The sequence below is a fragment of the Anabrus simplex genome, chromosome 9, assembly GCF_040414725.1.
Source record: "Anabrus simplex isolate iqAnaSimp1 chromosome 9, ASM4041472v1, whole genome shotgun sequence".
Lineage (NCBI taxonomy): Eukaryota > Metazoa > Arthropoda > Insecta > Orthoptera > Tettigoniidae > Anabrus > Anabrus simplex.
In genome coordinates this window covers 71902753-71919035 of record NC_090273.1, presented here as the reverse complement: position 1 = coordinate 71919035, position 16283 = coordinate 71902753, and the positions used below count along the sequence as shown (strand labels likewise).

Below are 16283 nucleotides of genomic sequence, written 5' to 3'. Positions count from 1 at the left end.
GTATGCTATTGGTATTCTCTCCGACAAAATAGTAAGAGCCATAGCTGAACAGTCATCCATCGAAGATTTTCATGCACATCTACTTGCTAATTTTATTCCTGCCCGCGCAAGGTCATCTTTGATTCAGAAATACTATTATCGAGTACAGAGGTTGGATGAAAACTTGGCTGATTTCATACAAGACATTAAGTTTTATACCAGGGTGTTTGCTCTTCACTTCCCTGAGGACCAAATTGTACAAGCTATTGTGGAAGGCATTTCACCATCTTATAGGTCATACTTGTGTTTTGCGGCGTGCCCGCAAACTTTTTCTGAACTTGAAGCGTTGGCCGTCTCAGCGGAAGGAGTTAGATACGCCGATTCTTTGCGTGTAGCGAAAGAACCCCCGCCTTCCTTTAGTAACACTCGGCCTCCACCTCGCCGACCAGTCACACCCCGTAAATGTTATGCTTGCGGGTCGCCTGACCATCTTCGCAATAAATGTCCATTGGTCAAAAGTAGTAGGGCAAATAATGGAGCTGGTTCAGCACAAGGCTGTTTTAAATGTGGGGCCTTCTCACATATCGCCAAGAATTGTCCGAACTCAAATAGCACCCCCTCCTGCTCAACTTCTGGTGCAAATTCCACCTATGCCAATAATAAAAAGTGACTAGTGGCTTCGGTTGAGTCGACTAATCCATCTTCCCGAGACTCAGCCCCTAGTAAACAGATTGTAAATGCAGAGAACGATCAGCCTTCAAATTCATCTTTTGAATGCCCTAAAGAATGTCTTAGGATTGCGGCGGATACCCCCGCACCTGTTCCTTTTCTTAAGATTGAGTTAAATAACGAGCCTATAACAGCTCTCTTAGATTCAGGTAGTGTTTGTTCGATTATTGCGGCTGAATGGTATTCTAAATTGAAATCGGTTTGTAAACTTCCTGACTATGTCTCTTCTCCTGTTCAATACGTTTCGGCTAATTCATCTCCATTAGAAATTCTAGGTTCCTTACTGGTCAAAATTCGTGTTTTTAAGTTTACATGGAAAATTAAATTGTTTGTGGCCAAGCAATTGTCTTGCCCCATTATATTGGGAGCTGACTTTATCTCTCACACTGGTCTTGTGCTCGATCTCAAGTCTAGGTCGTGCACATTCAAATTTGCTTCTAGTTGTAAAATACCACTATTAAAGTGTAATTCTGTGTCATGTTCTTCTATTTCGCCTACCCAGGATGAGATGTTGTTAGACCTTAGACATCTACCTGAGGAGCAGGCTGATAGTATTCGCAAACTGTGTCAGTCGTTTCCCGAGGTGTTCTCTGATACTCTTGGTGTTACTGACCTTATTGAATACAAAATTGAGGTTACGGATTCGATTCCTGTCCGTTTTCCACCGTATAGGCTATCTCCACCTAAAATGAAGGCTCTGAAGGAAATCATCGATCAGATGTTGAAGGACGGTATTATTAGGCCCTCTAAGTCAGCGTATTCTTCGCCTATTTTTCTAGTACCGAAACCCCAAGGAGGCTTCAGGCCTGTCATTGATTACAGGGCTCTCAATCGGAAGGTGGTGTTACAATCTGTGCCCCTTCCCGACCTTCATTCTTGTTTTTCATGGTTTCGTAAGGCCAAGTTCTTCACCATCTTGGACTTAAATCAGGCCTATAATCAAATTCCCCTTGCCGAAGAGTCTAAACACCTTACAGCGTTCGCCACGGACTGGAATTTATATGAATACAACCGCGTGCCTTTCGGGCTCCCCACGGGAGCAGCTGTGCTCACTAGGCTGCTAGATAGGGTCTTCTCCGACATCAAATTCGAGTACTTATATCACTACTTAGATGATGTCGTAGTATTTTCAGAGACTTTTGAAGAACATCTAGATCATCTGCGAGAAGTTCTTGATCGCCTTCGTAAGGCTGGGTTAACTGTTAAGTTGTCCAAGGTTGCCTTTGCTAAGCCCTCTATGTCATTCCTAGGGCATATTGTGTCACCCGATGGTGTAGCAGTCGATCATTCTAGAACACAGGCCATCCGTGATTTTAAACCTCCCAAGGACATTAAAGGTATCGCCAGGTTCATTGGTATGGTGAATTTCTTCAGAAAGTTCATTCCTAACTTTGCTAATAGAGCGGCGCCCTTAAACCTTCTTCGTAGGAAAGGCATCAAATTCGAGTGGGGACCTTCTCAACAAGCCGCTTTTGAAGATCTGAAATTAGCTCTCTGTAATGCCCCTGTCCTTGCTATGCCTGATTTCTCGAAGAAATTCATTGTCCAAACCGACGCATCGTCGTCAGCAGTAGCGGCAGTCCTTCTTCAAGAGACTGAACTAGGGAGGCGACCCATCGCCTATGCGTCTAGGACATTGTCGGCTCAAGAAGCCAAGTATTCCATCTATGAGCTCGAAGGTTTGGCAGTCTTATTTGCCTTAGAAAAGTTCCGTCTCTATCTGGAACATGTCAAATTCGACCTGGAGACAGATAATCAAGCCTTAAGCTGGGTCTTAGGTAGGCCGCGTCGTACTGGTCGTATAGCCCGCTGGGCTATTCGTATTTCCGCCTTCCAGTTTGATGTTAGACATATCAGAGGTACCGAAAATGTTGTTGCTGATGGACTCAGCCGTATGTTTCATAACGACGTCGAGACCCACGAACCGGTCGACAGTTCATCACCTTCCGAGTCCATGCTATCTGAGGTTAATGCCATCCTAACAGATGCTCCCATGCTTTTTAGGGATATCGAGAAATACCAACGTGAAGATCCGACGCTGGCTCCGATAATGGAAACCCTTTCTTCTGGGGAACATGTTGTCCCTTATGTTCTGAGGAATGGTGTTTTATGTTGCCCTTCGAGGCATGATAAGATGATGAAAGTTGTTGTTCCAGCAGTTCTTGTACCAATGATCTTCAAGTATTATCATGAGACCCCATTAGGAGGGCATCTGGGTATCTTTAAAACTCGTGAAAAGATTCGTGAAATGTTCATATGGAAAGGTATGGACGGTGAAATTCGGGAACTTGTAAAAGCTTGTAAATCTTGTTTGATCAGTAAACCCACCATGTCCACTAAAGTAGGCCTTTTGTCTTCTCATCAAGCGTCGCGCCCCATGGAACGCCTGTATATTGATTATGTAGGACCCTTCCCCCAGTCGAAGGGAAATGCCAACAAATTCATCTTTGTATGTGTAGATGGTTTTACCAGATTTTCTTGGTTATTTCCGACTAAGCTGGCTACCGCTCAGTCCACCATTACCTGTCTAAATTCTATTTTTGCTTCTTTTGGTCCGTGCCAATATATTGTATCTGATAATGCTAAGGCGTTCACATCAAATCTTTTTCGTAAATTCTGTTTTGACTTGTCCATCTCTCATGTAACCACTTCTGCTTATTACCCTCAACCATCTCTGGCTGAACGGGTTAACCGTAATCTCAGGGTACTTAAGGGGTCCGAGCGGCCTCCTTTTGGACGCAAGCTGCAACGGCCGGTCCGGCCATCCAACTTCATCAACATCAACTACATGGACAGTTACTATAAGAGATAACTACACTTGGGAATTCAACAGCAATATTTGGTGGACATTGCAAATTTTTCCTTCACTTTTAAGTATTAAAAGCTTATCTTCAGAAATTCAACTTCTATAAACATAAAGACTTTACTTCACCTGCAACAACAAAATTTTGGAACCGACTTAAGAAATTTCTCAAATACTTCTGCAAGTTATCTTAATCTCAACATCAAAACTTGGAACTTATTTTCAAACAAAAGTTTATGTTCTTCTGTGTTACCCCTTGGAGGAACTTTTGGGGGGGGAGGTCTGTACCGGGCGGTACACCTCTACACCGTTTATTTAAAGTTGCGCCAGTTGAAACTCCTCTTCTGGAGGAAGGTTGAACTTTATCTACTCTATTAATTCTCTACTTTCTCAGAAGATGTCACCACGTGGAAAATTTTGAGTTTTTGAACTGTGTCACTTTTGATGTGTTTTTGTTTCGCTTGAAGTAAGAAGTGTGAACTTTCTCTTCTAGAGGACACTACTGAAGATCAACAATAGTGCACCCTAGTGCGGAGTCAAAGAACTATTTTGTTGGAGAAATTTTTATTTCAAAAGTTTGTTTCTTGTTAAATTTCTTTCTGTTATGGTTTAAGTTGGCTGTTTACCCCTCTTTTTCCCCTTGTTTTAGATTTATCCAATCCCGAATTTCTTTTAGTAATTTCTGACCAATCTGGTGTATTTTCCCCCAACTTGTATCTGTTGCGGGGTCCTATCCAATAAAAACATTGTGGGCGGGTGTTTTCTTTCCCCTAACGCCTAGAAACTTCCGCGAGAGTATTTAAACTGCTGATTTTTGGGTCTCTGGGCCACTTCTGTTCCATCTTTCAGTGTGTTAAGTACCTAGCAGGAGGCGGGAGGCGCCTCTTTCTTCGGCAGCGGTCAACAATAAGGTAATGGCCGATTAATAAATTCTTTCTTTTCTTGCTCAGCAGTTTAACTCTCGGGGCGGGTGCGAAGCGTTCCACCATGTAACCTTTTCCTAAAATGTAACTAGTCTTTTCTTCTATTCTCTTGAAAAGCTACATACTGGGATAGAGAGTGCTAACCCTCTCGAGCTCCCACTCATAATGTTTTGAGGTGAACTTATTGTTTCTCAACCTATTCTTCCGTAATGTAATGTAAATTGCTATTAAGTCACCTCTGTAGTATGGGATTAGCCCTTGTAATAACGGCCTAGTGCCAAAGTAGGTTTTAAAATCAAAGTGTATTAGGAGTGCAAGTTCGCCTCCTCTCAAATTGTTTTAGAGGTCATTTAATTAACCTGCTTTTCATTTAATAGACCTCAGTAGATTGGTTATTTTACCCCTGGGTTTGTGTCCGTTGTGGACAACTTGAAGGTGGAGTTTGGTGTGGCCTGGGAGAGGCTTAAATTAAAGAGCGGGTGGCTCTTTTGGAAACGGAGTGTTGTGTGCCTCGAGGAGGCTTAACTGTGTAATTTGGAGCAAGTGCTCCAGGGTTTGATTGGGGTCTTCTGCCCCTTTGTTAAAATTTGTATATCGAAAAGTTGGGCTAGTTGCTCAAGAATTGTGAACTCTGGGCTCGAAGCCCAAACTCTGTAACCCCTGTAATTGTACATTTCAAATTGTGTTTTGGCTACTAAGTACCTGTTCTTTGTTATTACTTAATATTGAAAAGAAAATATAACCTCGTTAAATTTTACATTAACTTTGATTCCGTAGTTTGAAAACCCATTCACGCCCGCACCTTCTTACACCTCTACCTACCGCTAAAACACGGTAACAAACTTGATTGATGAAGTTGTAGACATAAACTGGCTTTGGTCATGTTAGGCAAATGGAGGAGGATAGCTTATGTAAGAGAATAATGGAATCTTCCATGGAGAGTAAGAGAAGTAGTGGGAGACCAAGGTGATGATGGTTAGACTTAGTATCCAATGATTTAAAGCTAAGAAGTATGGAATTAAACGAGGGCTTAGAGCTAGTTAGTAAATTCACAGATGCTTGCAGACTGAGCGCTGAAAGACATAAGTCTGTTATGAAGTTGTATGTATGTTATTCTGTAGTAGGTTTATCAGTTGCTTGTTTTAATCACATTTAAATGTGTTTCAGGTTTATTCTAAGAGCACCTGTTCAGTTCCTCCAATGTCCTGCTCTCTCGTCTATTATCCAGTGTGCACTCTTAGCCTGCACGTTGGATCATAGAGAAGCCAATGCCTCGGTAATGAAGTTCTTCTGTGACCTCATTCATTGCGGTCGGATCAATGAGGTAAAGTTTGACATGATTGAGAGTAACAGGTCTAGACTTGTAAAAATTACTTTACCATTCATATCAGTAGTACCGTCAAACGGGGCAATTTCGGACACAGAGGTGGTTTCAGACAGTATGGTAGATTTGCCGTATTTTGTCGCATAGCAACGAGCCGCCGGTGCTTTGCACTTCCGCGCACGCTTTAGTTTGACCTTGAGGTTATGTTTCCTGCGTTCTGTGCTTTTTATTACGAATCGACTTCATACTTTGGAAAATTTCCCGTGTGCACTGGCATTGTTGAAAGTTCATGCATTATCATTAAGTGGATAATTTTGATTGTCGCAGTCGGAAGGAATGCATTATAACTATGGTTCTTAGTGAGATCAACTGACGGAAGTGTTTACAAACGATTGCTGTGGAATTTTGGTGTGATTTAGTGGAAAATAGTATTTTACGCACATTTTACTGAAAATTGAATGCAGTCTGGGTGATTTCAGACAATGCCTAGAAATTATCAGAGGCAGAAAGAAGCTGCTTCGAGGGGTAATTACGAACCAAAATTATTAGAAAAAGCAGTATGTGATATTAAAAGTGGCTAAATGAGGAAGAAGGAAATGCTCAAGGAAGCTCGTCACCCTCCGGTCATGCTCCAACCCAACACAACCTGCTACTTCCCGCTGCCACCGCAAATAAAATGTACTTCCTGGGAAGTCTATTTTTGGCCGTGACTTCCGCCGAGATGAAAGCAGTGCAGAAACAAGTGATGGCGCTGGCAGCAGCAGTGAAAATGAATGCGATGAAGCACACAATGAATGTAATGATGTTCTGGTGTTGCAAGAAGAGGCTTTCGTTGTTGCAGATTATAAATACAAGTTGAGGAACAAAGTGCATACAGGCAGTATTTTGGCCTGGTCTGAAATATTCGTTCAAGGTATGTGGATGTCAAATACTTGCGCCCATATAAAAACAGCAGAAAAGTGTTTGGTGTTCTGTAACATCCCTGCTGAGGATACAATAGCTAAAGAACAAATTTTTGAAAATACTTCCAGTCCAAGTTGAGAAAAGAGGAATATTTTTCAAAGAAAACGTATTTTAGATTTATAGGCCGTGGCAACTACATGTTCATTGTATCAACGTTTTTTTTGCTCTGAGATTTGTATCATTTGTAAGAAAAATTATTAAGATTTCTCAGTAGGATCTCTGTACAGTTTATAACTATTAATATTTCAATTTAGACCGGAAAACTTTACATTTACCTTGTCAGAAAAAAAAGATCGACCATTAACACATTACATTTATCATTACAATGATTTTAACCAGCTAGTCATACCTTGGACACCCTCAGAATACTTTAAATATCAAACTAAAGCAAAAAGAACAAAGAATTGAAATAAAGGACTATTTATGTCCGAAATCACCTAATACGCTTTGAAACTTTGGACACTACTTTTTGTTTTCTCAGGAAAACCTGCATTGGAGTATATTTTTCGTTTGTAGGGTATTGCATTAATTGGATATATTCCTCATTATTCGAATGATAAACAATACAATTTAAGATTCCCTTCGTGAGTTAAGACGAAAATAACCTCAAAACCATCCAAAATCACCCCGTTTGACGGTATACTAAATTTTGTAATGTAATAACTAGTACACTGTTGAGACACCAGTACAAGCCTTCTTTGTTGCACAGCACATCTTGACAAATCAGTCTTTTTATAGGAAGTGTAGGGTAAGGAGAAGGGAGAAAGCTGGAAAGCTGGCTTGTTTTCTCAGTTATTTGTTCCTTTCCATTACGTCTGTCACCCATTGGGTTTTTCTTTTAGTTTCTTTCCTTTTCCTGAGTTTATCCAGCTTTGTTCTAATCATACACCCTCAGTAACAAGATGGCTCCTCAATGAATGTAGAAGCCTACCCCTCTGATGAAACTGGGAGGCAGAAACAAGCTCATCAGGGGCGAAAGAAATGTATGTTGAAGAACACAGATTGATGAGGAGAGAGCCCATCTGTTTTAAGATTTGCTTTTACTTAGGTCCTGTAACTCCTAAGCGGAGCATAGGCCATCGACAAATTTCCACCACTGGACTTTTTATCGTACCATGGCCTTAATGCCAAGCCAGATCTTCCTTCCTTTCTCAATGCCTTCCACCTCTATGCTCCTCCTCCAAGTGTTTTTTGGTCTGCCTCTTTGTTTTGTGCCTTGTGGGTTCCATTCCAGTGCTTGTCTGGCAATGTTGTTCGTATCGTGTTGCAGCGCGTTCCACCTCCACTTCTTGCAACACACCTTGATGTCGATAGGTGTTTGTTTGCTCTTAGTTGGAGATGACCTGTGGCCACCATATTCGCACGATGTTCTTCAGACTTCTGTTACAAAAGTCTGAAGGATCCTGATCAGTTGTTTGACTTCCAGGTTTTGCACCCGTAAGGCAGGGCAGGCTTGACATTCGTATTAGTGTTGTCGTTTGCTCATGATGTTCTCCAGTGACTTTTCTTTGAGATTCAGCCAGACCAGTTTCTTGCTGCAAAATTCTGTCTGTTGGAGTTACCTTTGGAAAATAAATCTTTCTTTTTCCTCCAGTCTCGGTTGCAGCTGTTGTCTATATCATACTTTTCATGGGCAGCATGATCTCCTATTATTTCTGCTTCAGCAATAACTTTCAATTTACCGAGTTCGATAACTGCAGTCACTTAAGTGTGGCCAGTATTTGGGAGATAGTGGGTTTTCTGTGGTTTCCTATTTTCACACTAGGCAAATGCTGGGACTGTACCTGTATTGGTGTGACGTTAAGCAAATTGTAAAAGAAAAAAATTCAGTTTTTCGCTCACTGAAAATGATTGTAGCTGCTCTCCTTTACTAGTTTGATAAAACACAGAAAGTACGTATACTGGTAGCAGGAATGAGTGATACTGGTATTTCATGTTATCTCTCCAACCTGGGGATTTCTGTGATCTCCAAGAGTGTTAGAATGCAGTACAAGAACCCCTTGTCTGTGGTTGAGTCAACTGCAGTGTTGCATTCTAGAAACCTAGTAAACAATTATATCACAGGTTTTAACAGACCTAAGATGCTATTATTCCAGATAAGGTCTGCCACTCAGTGTTGCCAGACATATGTGGCATGAGGGAAGGCTTATTTTCACACGCAACAATATAAGACATGTTCCCTAATTTTCAGTTACAATTTTTTTAAAGAAAATTTACATAGGTAAATACAGTCAATTCTTTTTTGATTAAATCCAAACTGCAATTTCCTTATAGGGTATCTGCCAGTCAAAAAATTCAAGAATTCTCTATATAAGCAGGTAGGTCAAGGGAGTCTCTTGACAAGTCAAGAAATTAGACTTGTAGTCAAGCACTTCGCAATCACAATGATAATTAGGTAAATTGCAATGCTGCTCCTCATAATCAATGAAGATTATTTCATCGTCAAAATGAAAAGTAGCACTGAAAAGAAAGGCCTAGCAGATGGGGACCAAAATGAATGAAAGAAGAATAAGGACACTAATGGTTGAAAAAATTAAGCCATTGAAAGTATTGACTTGAAGATTATAGCATTTTTAAAACATGCTGATAAAGGGTTGAGTAATTGTATTCAGTTGCAGTTAAGCATTTGTTTCTTCCAAATTATGATCTTGTATGTGTGCAGCAGTGTGCCATTCCTCACGCTGGATGAAGTCTGAAGAATTAGTTTTTATCTGTATTAATAAAATAAACAGAGCAAGTCTGCTTCTCTTGTTTAAACCTTTAAGTGGGGGGCTCGGTACACTCCGGCTCTCTCCCAGATGGGGAGTGACCTCTCTGATTGAAGAAGATATTAAAGTACTTGCACAAAAACAATCTTAGACTAAAATTAACTGTAGAAGGGTCCTAAGAAAAATGTTAACTTGAATATAGTGTATTTAACTGTTGAAAAATCCTTATTATTTTAATTTTTTACTACTTTGTGTAAGAACATACTAAGTGCTTCCGCACTGTGATACCGAGCTTCTTTCTTCCTAATAACAAAGCTCTGGTTTCCGTTCAATAGTAACTTATACCTAAATTTTTTAAGCAGTTTACTAACATTCTTTGTCTGGAAATAAAATTTCTGTACATGTAAATTGAAGATTTACAAAGTTTACATGTACATAAAGATTTAGAATGGAATAAATTATAATACTTACAAAAATTTTCTGTTATGTTGGTTAGCGCTTTTGAGGGGTCCAGTTTAAATACTGCACCTGTCCCGGGCTTGACAGAGTGCTGAATATAAAATTTAACTTCACAATATCTCGTTGGATAGAAATGTTCTGGATGAGGATCTTTGGAAGATCAAACCCGGGCATCGAAGTCCTATCCTCCCTACTTTCAGCTGGCACAATGGCTACACTCACGAGCATATGGGTCAATGGTTCTGTTCGTTAAATGAAGTGGGCACTTAAGCTAATACAGGTAGACCTCGCTATACGCGATAGTTACGTTCCGCGGAATTGCCGCGGATACCGAATTTGCGTAAATCAAGAGTCATTTTATATGTAAAATATAGGGTGAGGTTTCCGTTTACTCACATATTAAGTTTAAAATAGCAGAGATTCTTAGTATTTTTACAAAAAATACAAAATACAAAAAATAACCATTATAACGTTTATGAAACGCATGTTAATGCAAACTTTATACTCTTAAAAGTTTAACACTGAAAAACACAATAATAAACTAAACTCTGCATACAAGTTCTTGGCTTTAGCTTGAATAGCAGCTCCAGAGAGGCATGCGTTGCTGGTTGTGATGCTCAATCCAATCCATTCTTTCCATCGCTTCCGAGCGAGATTTGGTCACTAGTCACACTGAAGCTAGTAGATGATTGAGTAGTTTTTCGAATTAATTCCGCATTGTCACGAATAGTTCTCACAGTGGACGCACTAAGTCCCAAAGGATGCTAAATATCAACAATACGCTCACCTTTCTCATAGCGATTCAAAACTTCTAACTTTGTTTCTAACGAATGCGTCTTTGGTACACTCTTCTTTCCTTCAACGGACACTATTTCTTTTTGCCCGGCATTTTAAATACGAAACATGTCAAGTGCAACTTCACAGCTCTACTGACCGGAACTGACGATCGACGTCGCGACAAATACGACAGAAGATGCGCCTGGAGATGCGCTTGCCCCGTTTAACCTCGGCACGCGGCGTAGTGTACGTTATAGAGTTTGGAACGCATGTCTGTACCTGCCTTAAGGAATTACAGCTTCCGCATACTGTTAACAGGTAGCTGCACTAGACTTAAAACCAAAATCGCGTATATGCGAAATCGTGGATAACGAAGCTGCGTATAATGGGGTTTACCTGTATATTGAAAGTAGGGTGGTATAGTGAGAGGAATACGCTAATCTACTAAATGATATCAATGGATTGTTCCCAATTCAAAAACACAATTATAATTACTGAGAGAGTCATGTGAAATATTTACATACACGAGAAATGTCATATTATTGCCTGCGTGGCAATTTCTAAGCACTGAACTTTATCAGATGGGTAATGCCATTAAATGTCTTTTATCAGTCTTGGTCACTTCTGAATCTCATTCTGGTATTCCCAAATCAACTCATTAACACTGCATATACACACTTTAATTACTAATCACTAGGGATCTGTCTCTCTACCTTAATATTGATACCCGTGGGTATCCACTATATTATTACATAACAATACAAAAATTATATGAAAAGGATGACACTCTTGTGAGGAAACAATAATATTTTACAGTATAGTCGTTGTGTTTTGACGTAACGATAAAAGATCATTCCTGCATATTTATCCTGTCATGAAAATCCTGTTGTTGCTTGTCGCTAATAAGGTCTACATTATCACATTAATTATATATCTTACTATCTAATATACACATTTCTCCAGGATAAAAACTTATTATAATATTTACAAAGCGGACACACGACGTTGGTTAGCCCGTAAGTCCATAAAAATCAACGTACACTGACACAATGCACAACATTATATGCAGAGATGCCAACTATTACGATTCAATTGTAATAATTACGAATTACCCCTCGTAATTACGCCTTCACAAATCACACACCACAAATTACGATTTTTTGATGATTTTTAAATCTAAGTCTATGAAGTGTTCAAAAAGATACACAAGGAATGCCATTACAGCTTGAATTCTCAGAATATTATTTCCGGATTTCTCAGTAATCATTTATACCCCTTTCCTGTCCCTCGGTTAAGAATATTTCGAGTTTTCACACGCCGAACTCGGTGTGTGCTTCCAGTATCGGAAATATAGGCACCTGTGTACTGGTATATCTTGCGGAGTTGTTGTCTTTGTCCCATGCAAGTATGCGAGTTCTTTTGTCTTTGTTTTGGTGGCAAAGTGGTGACAAACTCCATTTCATTGTGAATACTGTGTGCGTGACTGTTGAAGTATTTACTGCGATTTTAGTTGCCAAATTTACATATATTGCTCTTCTAGGTAATCGTGTGTTACGAAATGCGAAAGGTTTGAAATAATGAAGTGATTTCTTGTGCAGGAAAATACGTGTGATTATGTTACCTTGACTAGTGACGCTAGTAATAAACCAAAAATAGGTAGTTAAAAAATTTAGCGAGGAAGACTCAAAAGAATGGCCCTGTTTACTGCATTCCTCAAAATCTAATTCACACGTGTTTTGTAGTGTGTGTAGCCACGATTTTTCAGATGCGCACGATGAGGAAGAGCAAGACTGAATTCCGCGCTAAAATGAACTCCGAACTGTTAAGTGCTCTGTTAGTGCACAGGATGCACATGATATCAAAAGAAAAAGCATGTCACCAGTGTACGTTTTCCAAACAGGAACTACAAGCTTTCAATGATATGTAAGTTAGTAAGTTCTCTGAAAAAAAATCTACAGCCCCTCCACCCGGTGCCTTAGCGGCTGTATTACGAATTGCCTTTCTTGAAAGTTGGCATCTCTGTATATTCACATATTACAATGAAGCATTACCCTGTAAGTACATAAATACAATATATAATCCACACACTTTAATGCTTTCTGAAAAATGTGACCCCTTTCAGGTCTCCTGGTGTCGATCCAAGTACGTCAATACCGATCGGGTATTGAACCATGCTAGCTTGACTTCGAGGTGCTATCTGAAAATCCCTACTATGATCTTATTTAAATATATAAACTGGAGGATTACTTCACTGATTGGCTCAGTGGAAAGCACACAGCTTGGTGACAACAAATTATTGACACGTGAACATTCAGTACAGTGTGAAATGGGAAATGTTTTAGGCAGTTGGTGCAGGATGCCAACAGACAGTTAACAGGACAAGCAGCCAAGGGCTGGGCACTCACCCCTCTTTGCCATTCCTTTCAGCAGTCATAAATCTCTCACTTCAAAGACAGCCTGTGCTAGTAACCCAGCCTAGTAGACACATACAATCTCACCCAGACATAACCAACGTAATTCTCAATTCAATTATCTCATGTCCGCCGGTCATATGACCATTTATGGATACTCTTCAAATATAATTTCATCTCAATATCTCAACCACTTTCCGTATTGGTTCACCTCGTTATTATTATTATTATTCTCAAAATCTGTCGCCTTGCACATTTTCACATATACGATTCAACTTTCATTTTCATACACGTGTACCTAGTATCAACGTTATTCACACATTGAGATGATCCTAATCCACAGGGATTTAACTTACCATTCACTCGCGTAACTATCTAAGGTCATGGTTTGCACTTCGAGTCAACTTTCCTTTCTCCAGTCGTCAGCATCCTTAAGACTAAAGGGGAGAATAACTGTATTCATGCATTAAAGTTGCAAAGCATCTGAATAATCTATACAGTAGAACCTTGATTATACGTTCCCCGAAACTATGTTTTCCCATATTATTCTTTCAAATTACATGGTCCTGCGAGCATCCAAATTAAATCATGTTGTAAAAATCCCGCATCATCCGTTCCTCAAAGAAACTATTTCCCGGATCAACCGTCCAGAAATTTCAGTCCCATCGTTGATAAATCCTCGATCACGCAATTTTCAAGAAAATACATTTCACGAAAGGACGTCTACGGCATAGCCTACTTACGGATCTTGATGTTAACGTCCCGACACTGCGGTAATTTGAGGAAGTACTGTACTGGAAAAGCGATCGGCGGTGAACTTGCGTAAGGGACCATCTTGGCATCGCATTCGGGTGGTATTGTTTAGAGAATCGTCGGAAATCATAAAGCAGAGTGTGTGTACAACAATTGGAACGAGACAGAGAGCATTTCGAAAGCTCTACTTGAAGACGGAATAAGTTTCATCAAATGTTCCTACTTGCAAAACGTATCCATTATGTCCAGGGTTAGATGTTTACTTTTTTTTCTAGTGTATCACCGAACAGGTTTCCGGCACTTCCCTCAGGGCTTTGTATAGTTTACTGGGCTTTCAGGCAGGAATCGAACTGCTTCGTAAGTAACACAAATTTAGTATTTTAATATTATCGTATGCGATTATGTTATCGAGACCAGAACAGATGTTACATCTTACATACACAAAGCCATGGGAGGTTTTGGGATTGCCTATTACTGTTTTGGTCCTAATATAAGACCAGGAATTTCACGTTTTTATTTTTAAAATGTTGCAAAAACCACAGTCATTTTATTTGTGCACGTTACCGGGACATTTAAAAACTTTGCATCATTTCGCACTCGTACCGACTTGTACAGTGAGTAAAATTCTTTCTTGAATAAAATTACTGTGTCCACCTATTCAATACAATTATATTTTTTAGTGATTAAATTCTACACGAATTATAAACACTAGTTAGGGACATGTTTTGCCCTAGTTTTGGGTATCTTCAGCCTAATACTAATCTTAAGGTCAAGTCTTAAATCTATTAACATTGGAACTTAATACTAAACTTAAATTAATACTAAATGCTAAATACAATGATCTTATGCTTCTTACAAAGTTGTGTTTTAGGTGATATTTACATAGTTTACAATATGTACATTAACTAAAAGCCAGAATTTGTGAACAAGGAAGCAAATAAATTATTTTACTTTACAATGACTAGAAAACGTCCAGAGTGTAGATCGGATTTATCCTCTCCAATTGGAGAAGTTCCAGTTCACGCTGTCATTAATCTCTAGCCAATATGTACACATTTGCATAAACTTTCATCCATACAATAGGATAAATCCGATCTACACTTGGGACGTTTTCTAGCCATTGTAAAATAAAATAATTTATTTGCTTCCTTGTTCACAAATTCTGGCTTTTAGTTAATGTATTATCTGCGCACTTTTAACGATAGATTTACACCCTAGTGCTGAATCGGTCGACCTCGGGAATCTTCGAGATTCGTACTGGCAACCTTTGAAACACAAACTATGAATCGCTTATGCATCGCTGTGCGACATCTGGCGTACACTTTACGTACTAGTACTGTTGTTATTTACACAGCAAAGCCAAACTATAGAATTCACTCTAGGAATAAGATTCGCCTCGAGAAATGTTATATAACATGTGTGTGACACAGTTGTTGGCTTAAGATAACAAAGGTTTATAAAATTCACATCGATCAATCATATTATCGATTCAATTCAGATTTCATTTCCATTCAGTTGGCAGTACTAAAGGAACAGTGAGAGCTCCGTCCTTACTCCTCAAACCCGTACACAAATATATCACTAAAAAGTGCGCAGATAATACCTATTGTAAACTATGTAAATATTACCTAAAACACAACTTTGTAAGAAGCATAAGACCATTGTATTTAGTATTAATTTAAGTTTAGTATTTAGTTCCAATGTTAATAGATTTAAGACTTGACCTTCAGATTAGTATTAAGCTGAAGATGCCCAAAACTAGGGCAAAACATGTCCCTAACTACTGTTTATAATTCATGTAGAATTTAATCACTAAAAAATATAATTGTATTGAATACGTGGAGACAGTAATTTTATTCAAGAAAGAATTTTACTTGTTGTATCTTCAATACGGAACAAAATGAGATTAGTTACTTGTACAGTGAGCACGCTTTCCAGCTGAGCTCAAGGTCGCGAATAACCGTAATTTCAGAAGTGTTAATATTTTTTCTCTTTCCAATTTGATTGTGATTAGTGATAGGTAGAATGAAATATAAGGCATTCAAGAACATGAGAATCGATACCTACATTTGAAACCATATTCTCGAGTTCAACATAACCTTTAAAAGTCGATGTAGGCCTAATTTACGCGGTACAAGATTTTAATAAACTGACTACAAACAGTATACCGGTGACCAAATTACAATGAAAAATAAAAAATAAAAAAAGGAATTTCACCATCATGTTGGGCGCTTTTGTATCTAATGTGCTTTGTTTTATTAGATTAGAGAATTAAAAACTACTTGTGGTCCATTGTTGTTTGGCTTGGCGTTATGGGTATTAGATTTTTCGAAGAGTTTGGCTGCTCAAAGTTGCTGAACTGAAAGAAGTTTTCAGAGGAAACTGACAAAGTGCCCGTACCCCACTTCAGTTGCAGTACGGCGGCGAACAGCTGAGGGGGCACTGAAACAGTAA

The 16283-nt window shown here is 39.2% G+C and overlaps 1 protein-coding gene across 2 annotated transcripts in view; it reads left to right on the top strand.

The window, feature by feature from the left end:
- Tnpo-SR (transportin 3) overlaps positions 1-16283 on the top strand; it is a 239055-nt gene that overhangs the window by 186548 nt on the left and 36224 nt on the right. For both annotated transcript variants that reach the window (XM_067153792.2, XM_067153791.2), the window contains one exon: positions 5602-5758. In XM_067153792.2, the coding sequence (XP_067009893.2) occupies positions 5602-5758 (157 nt within the window). The remainder of the gene's footprint in view (positions 1-5601; positions 5759-16283) is intronic.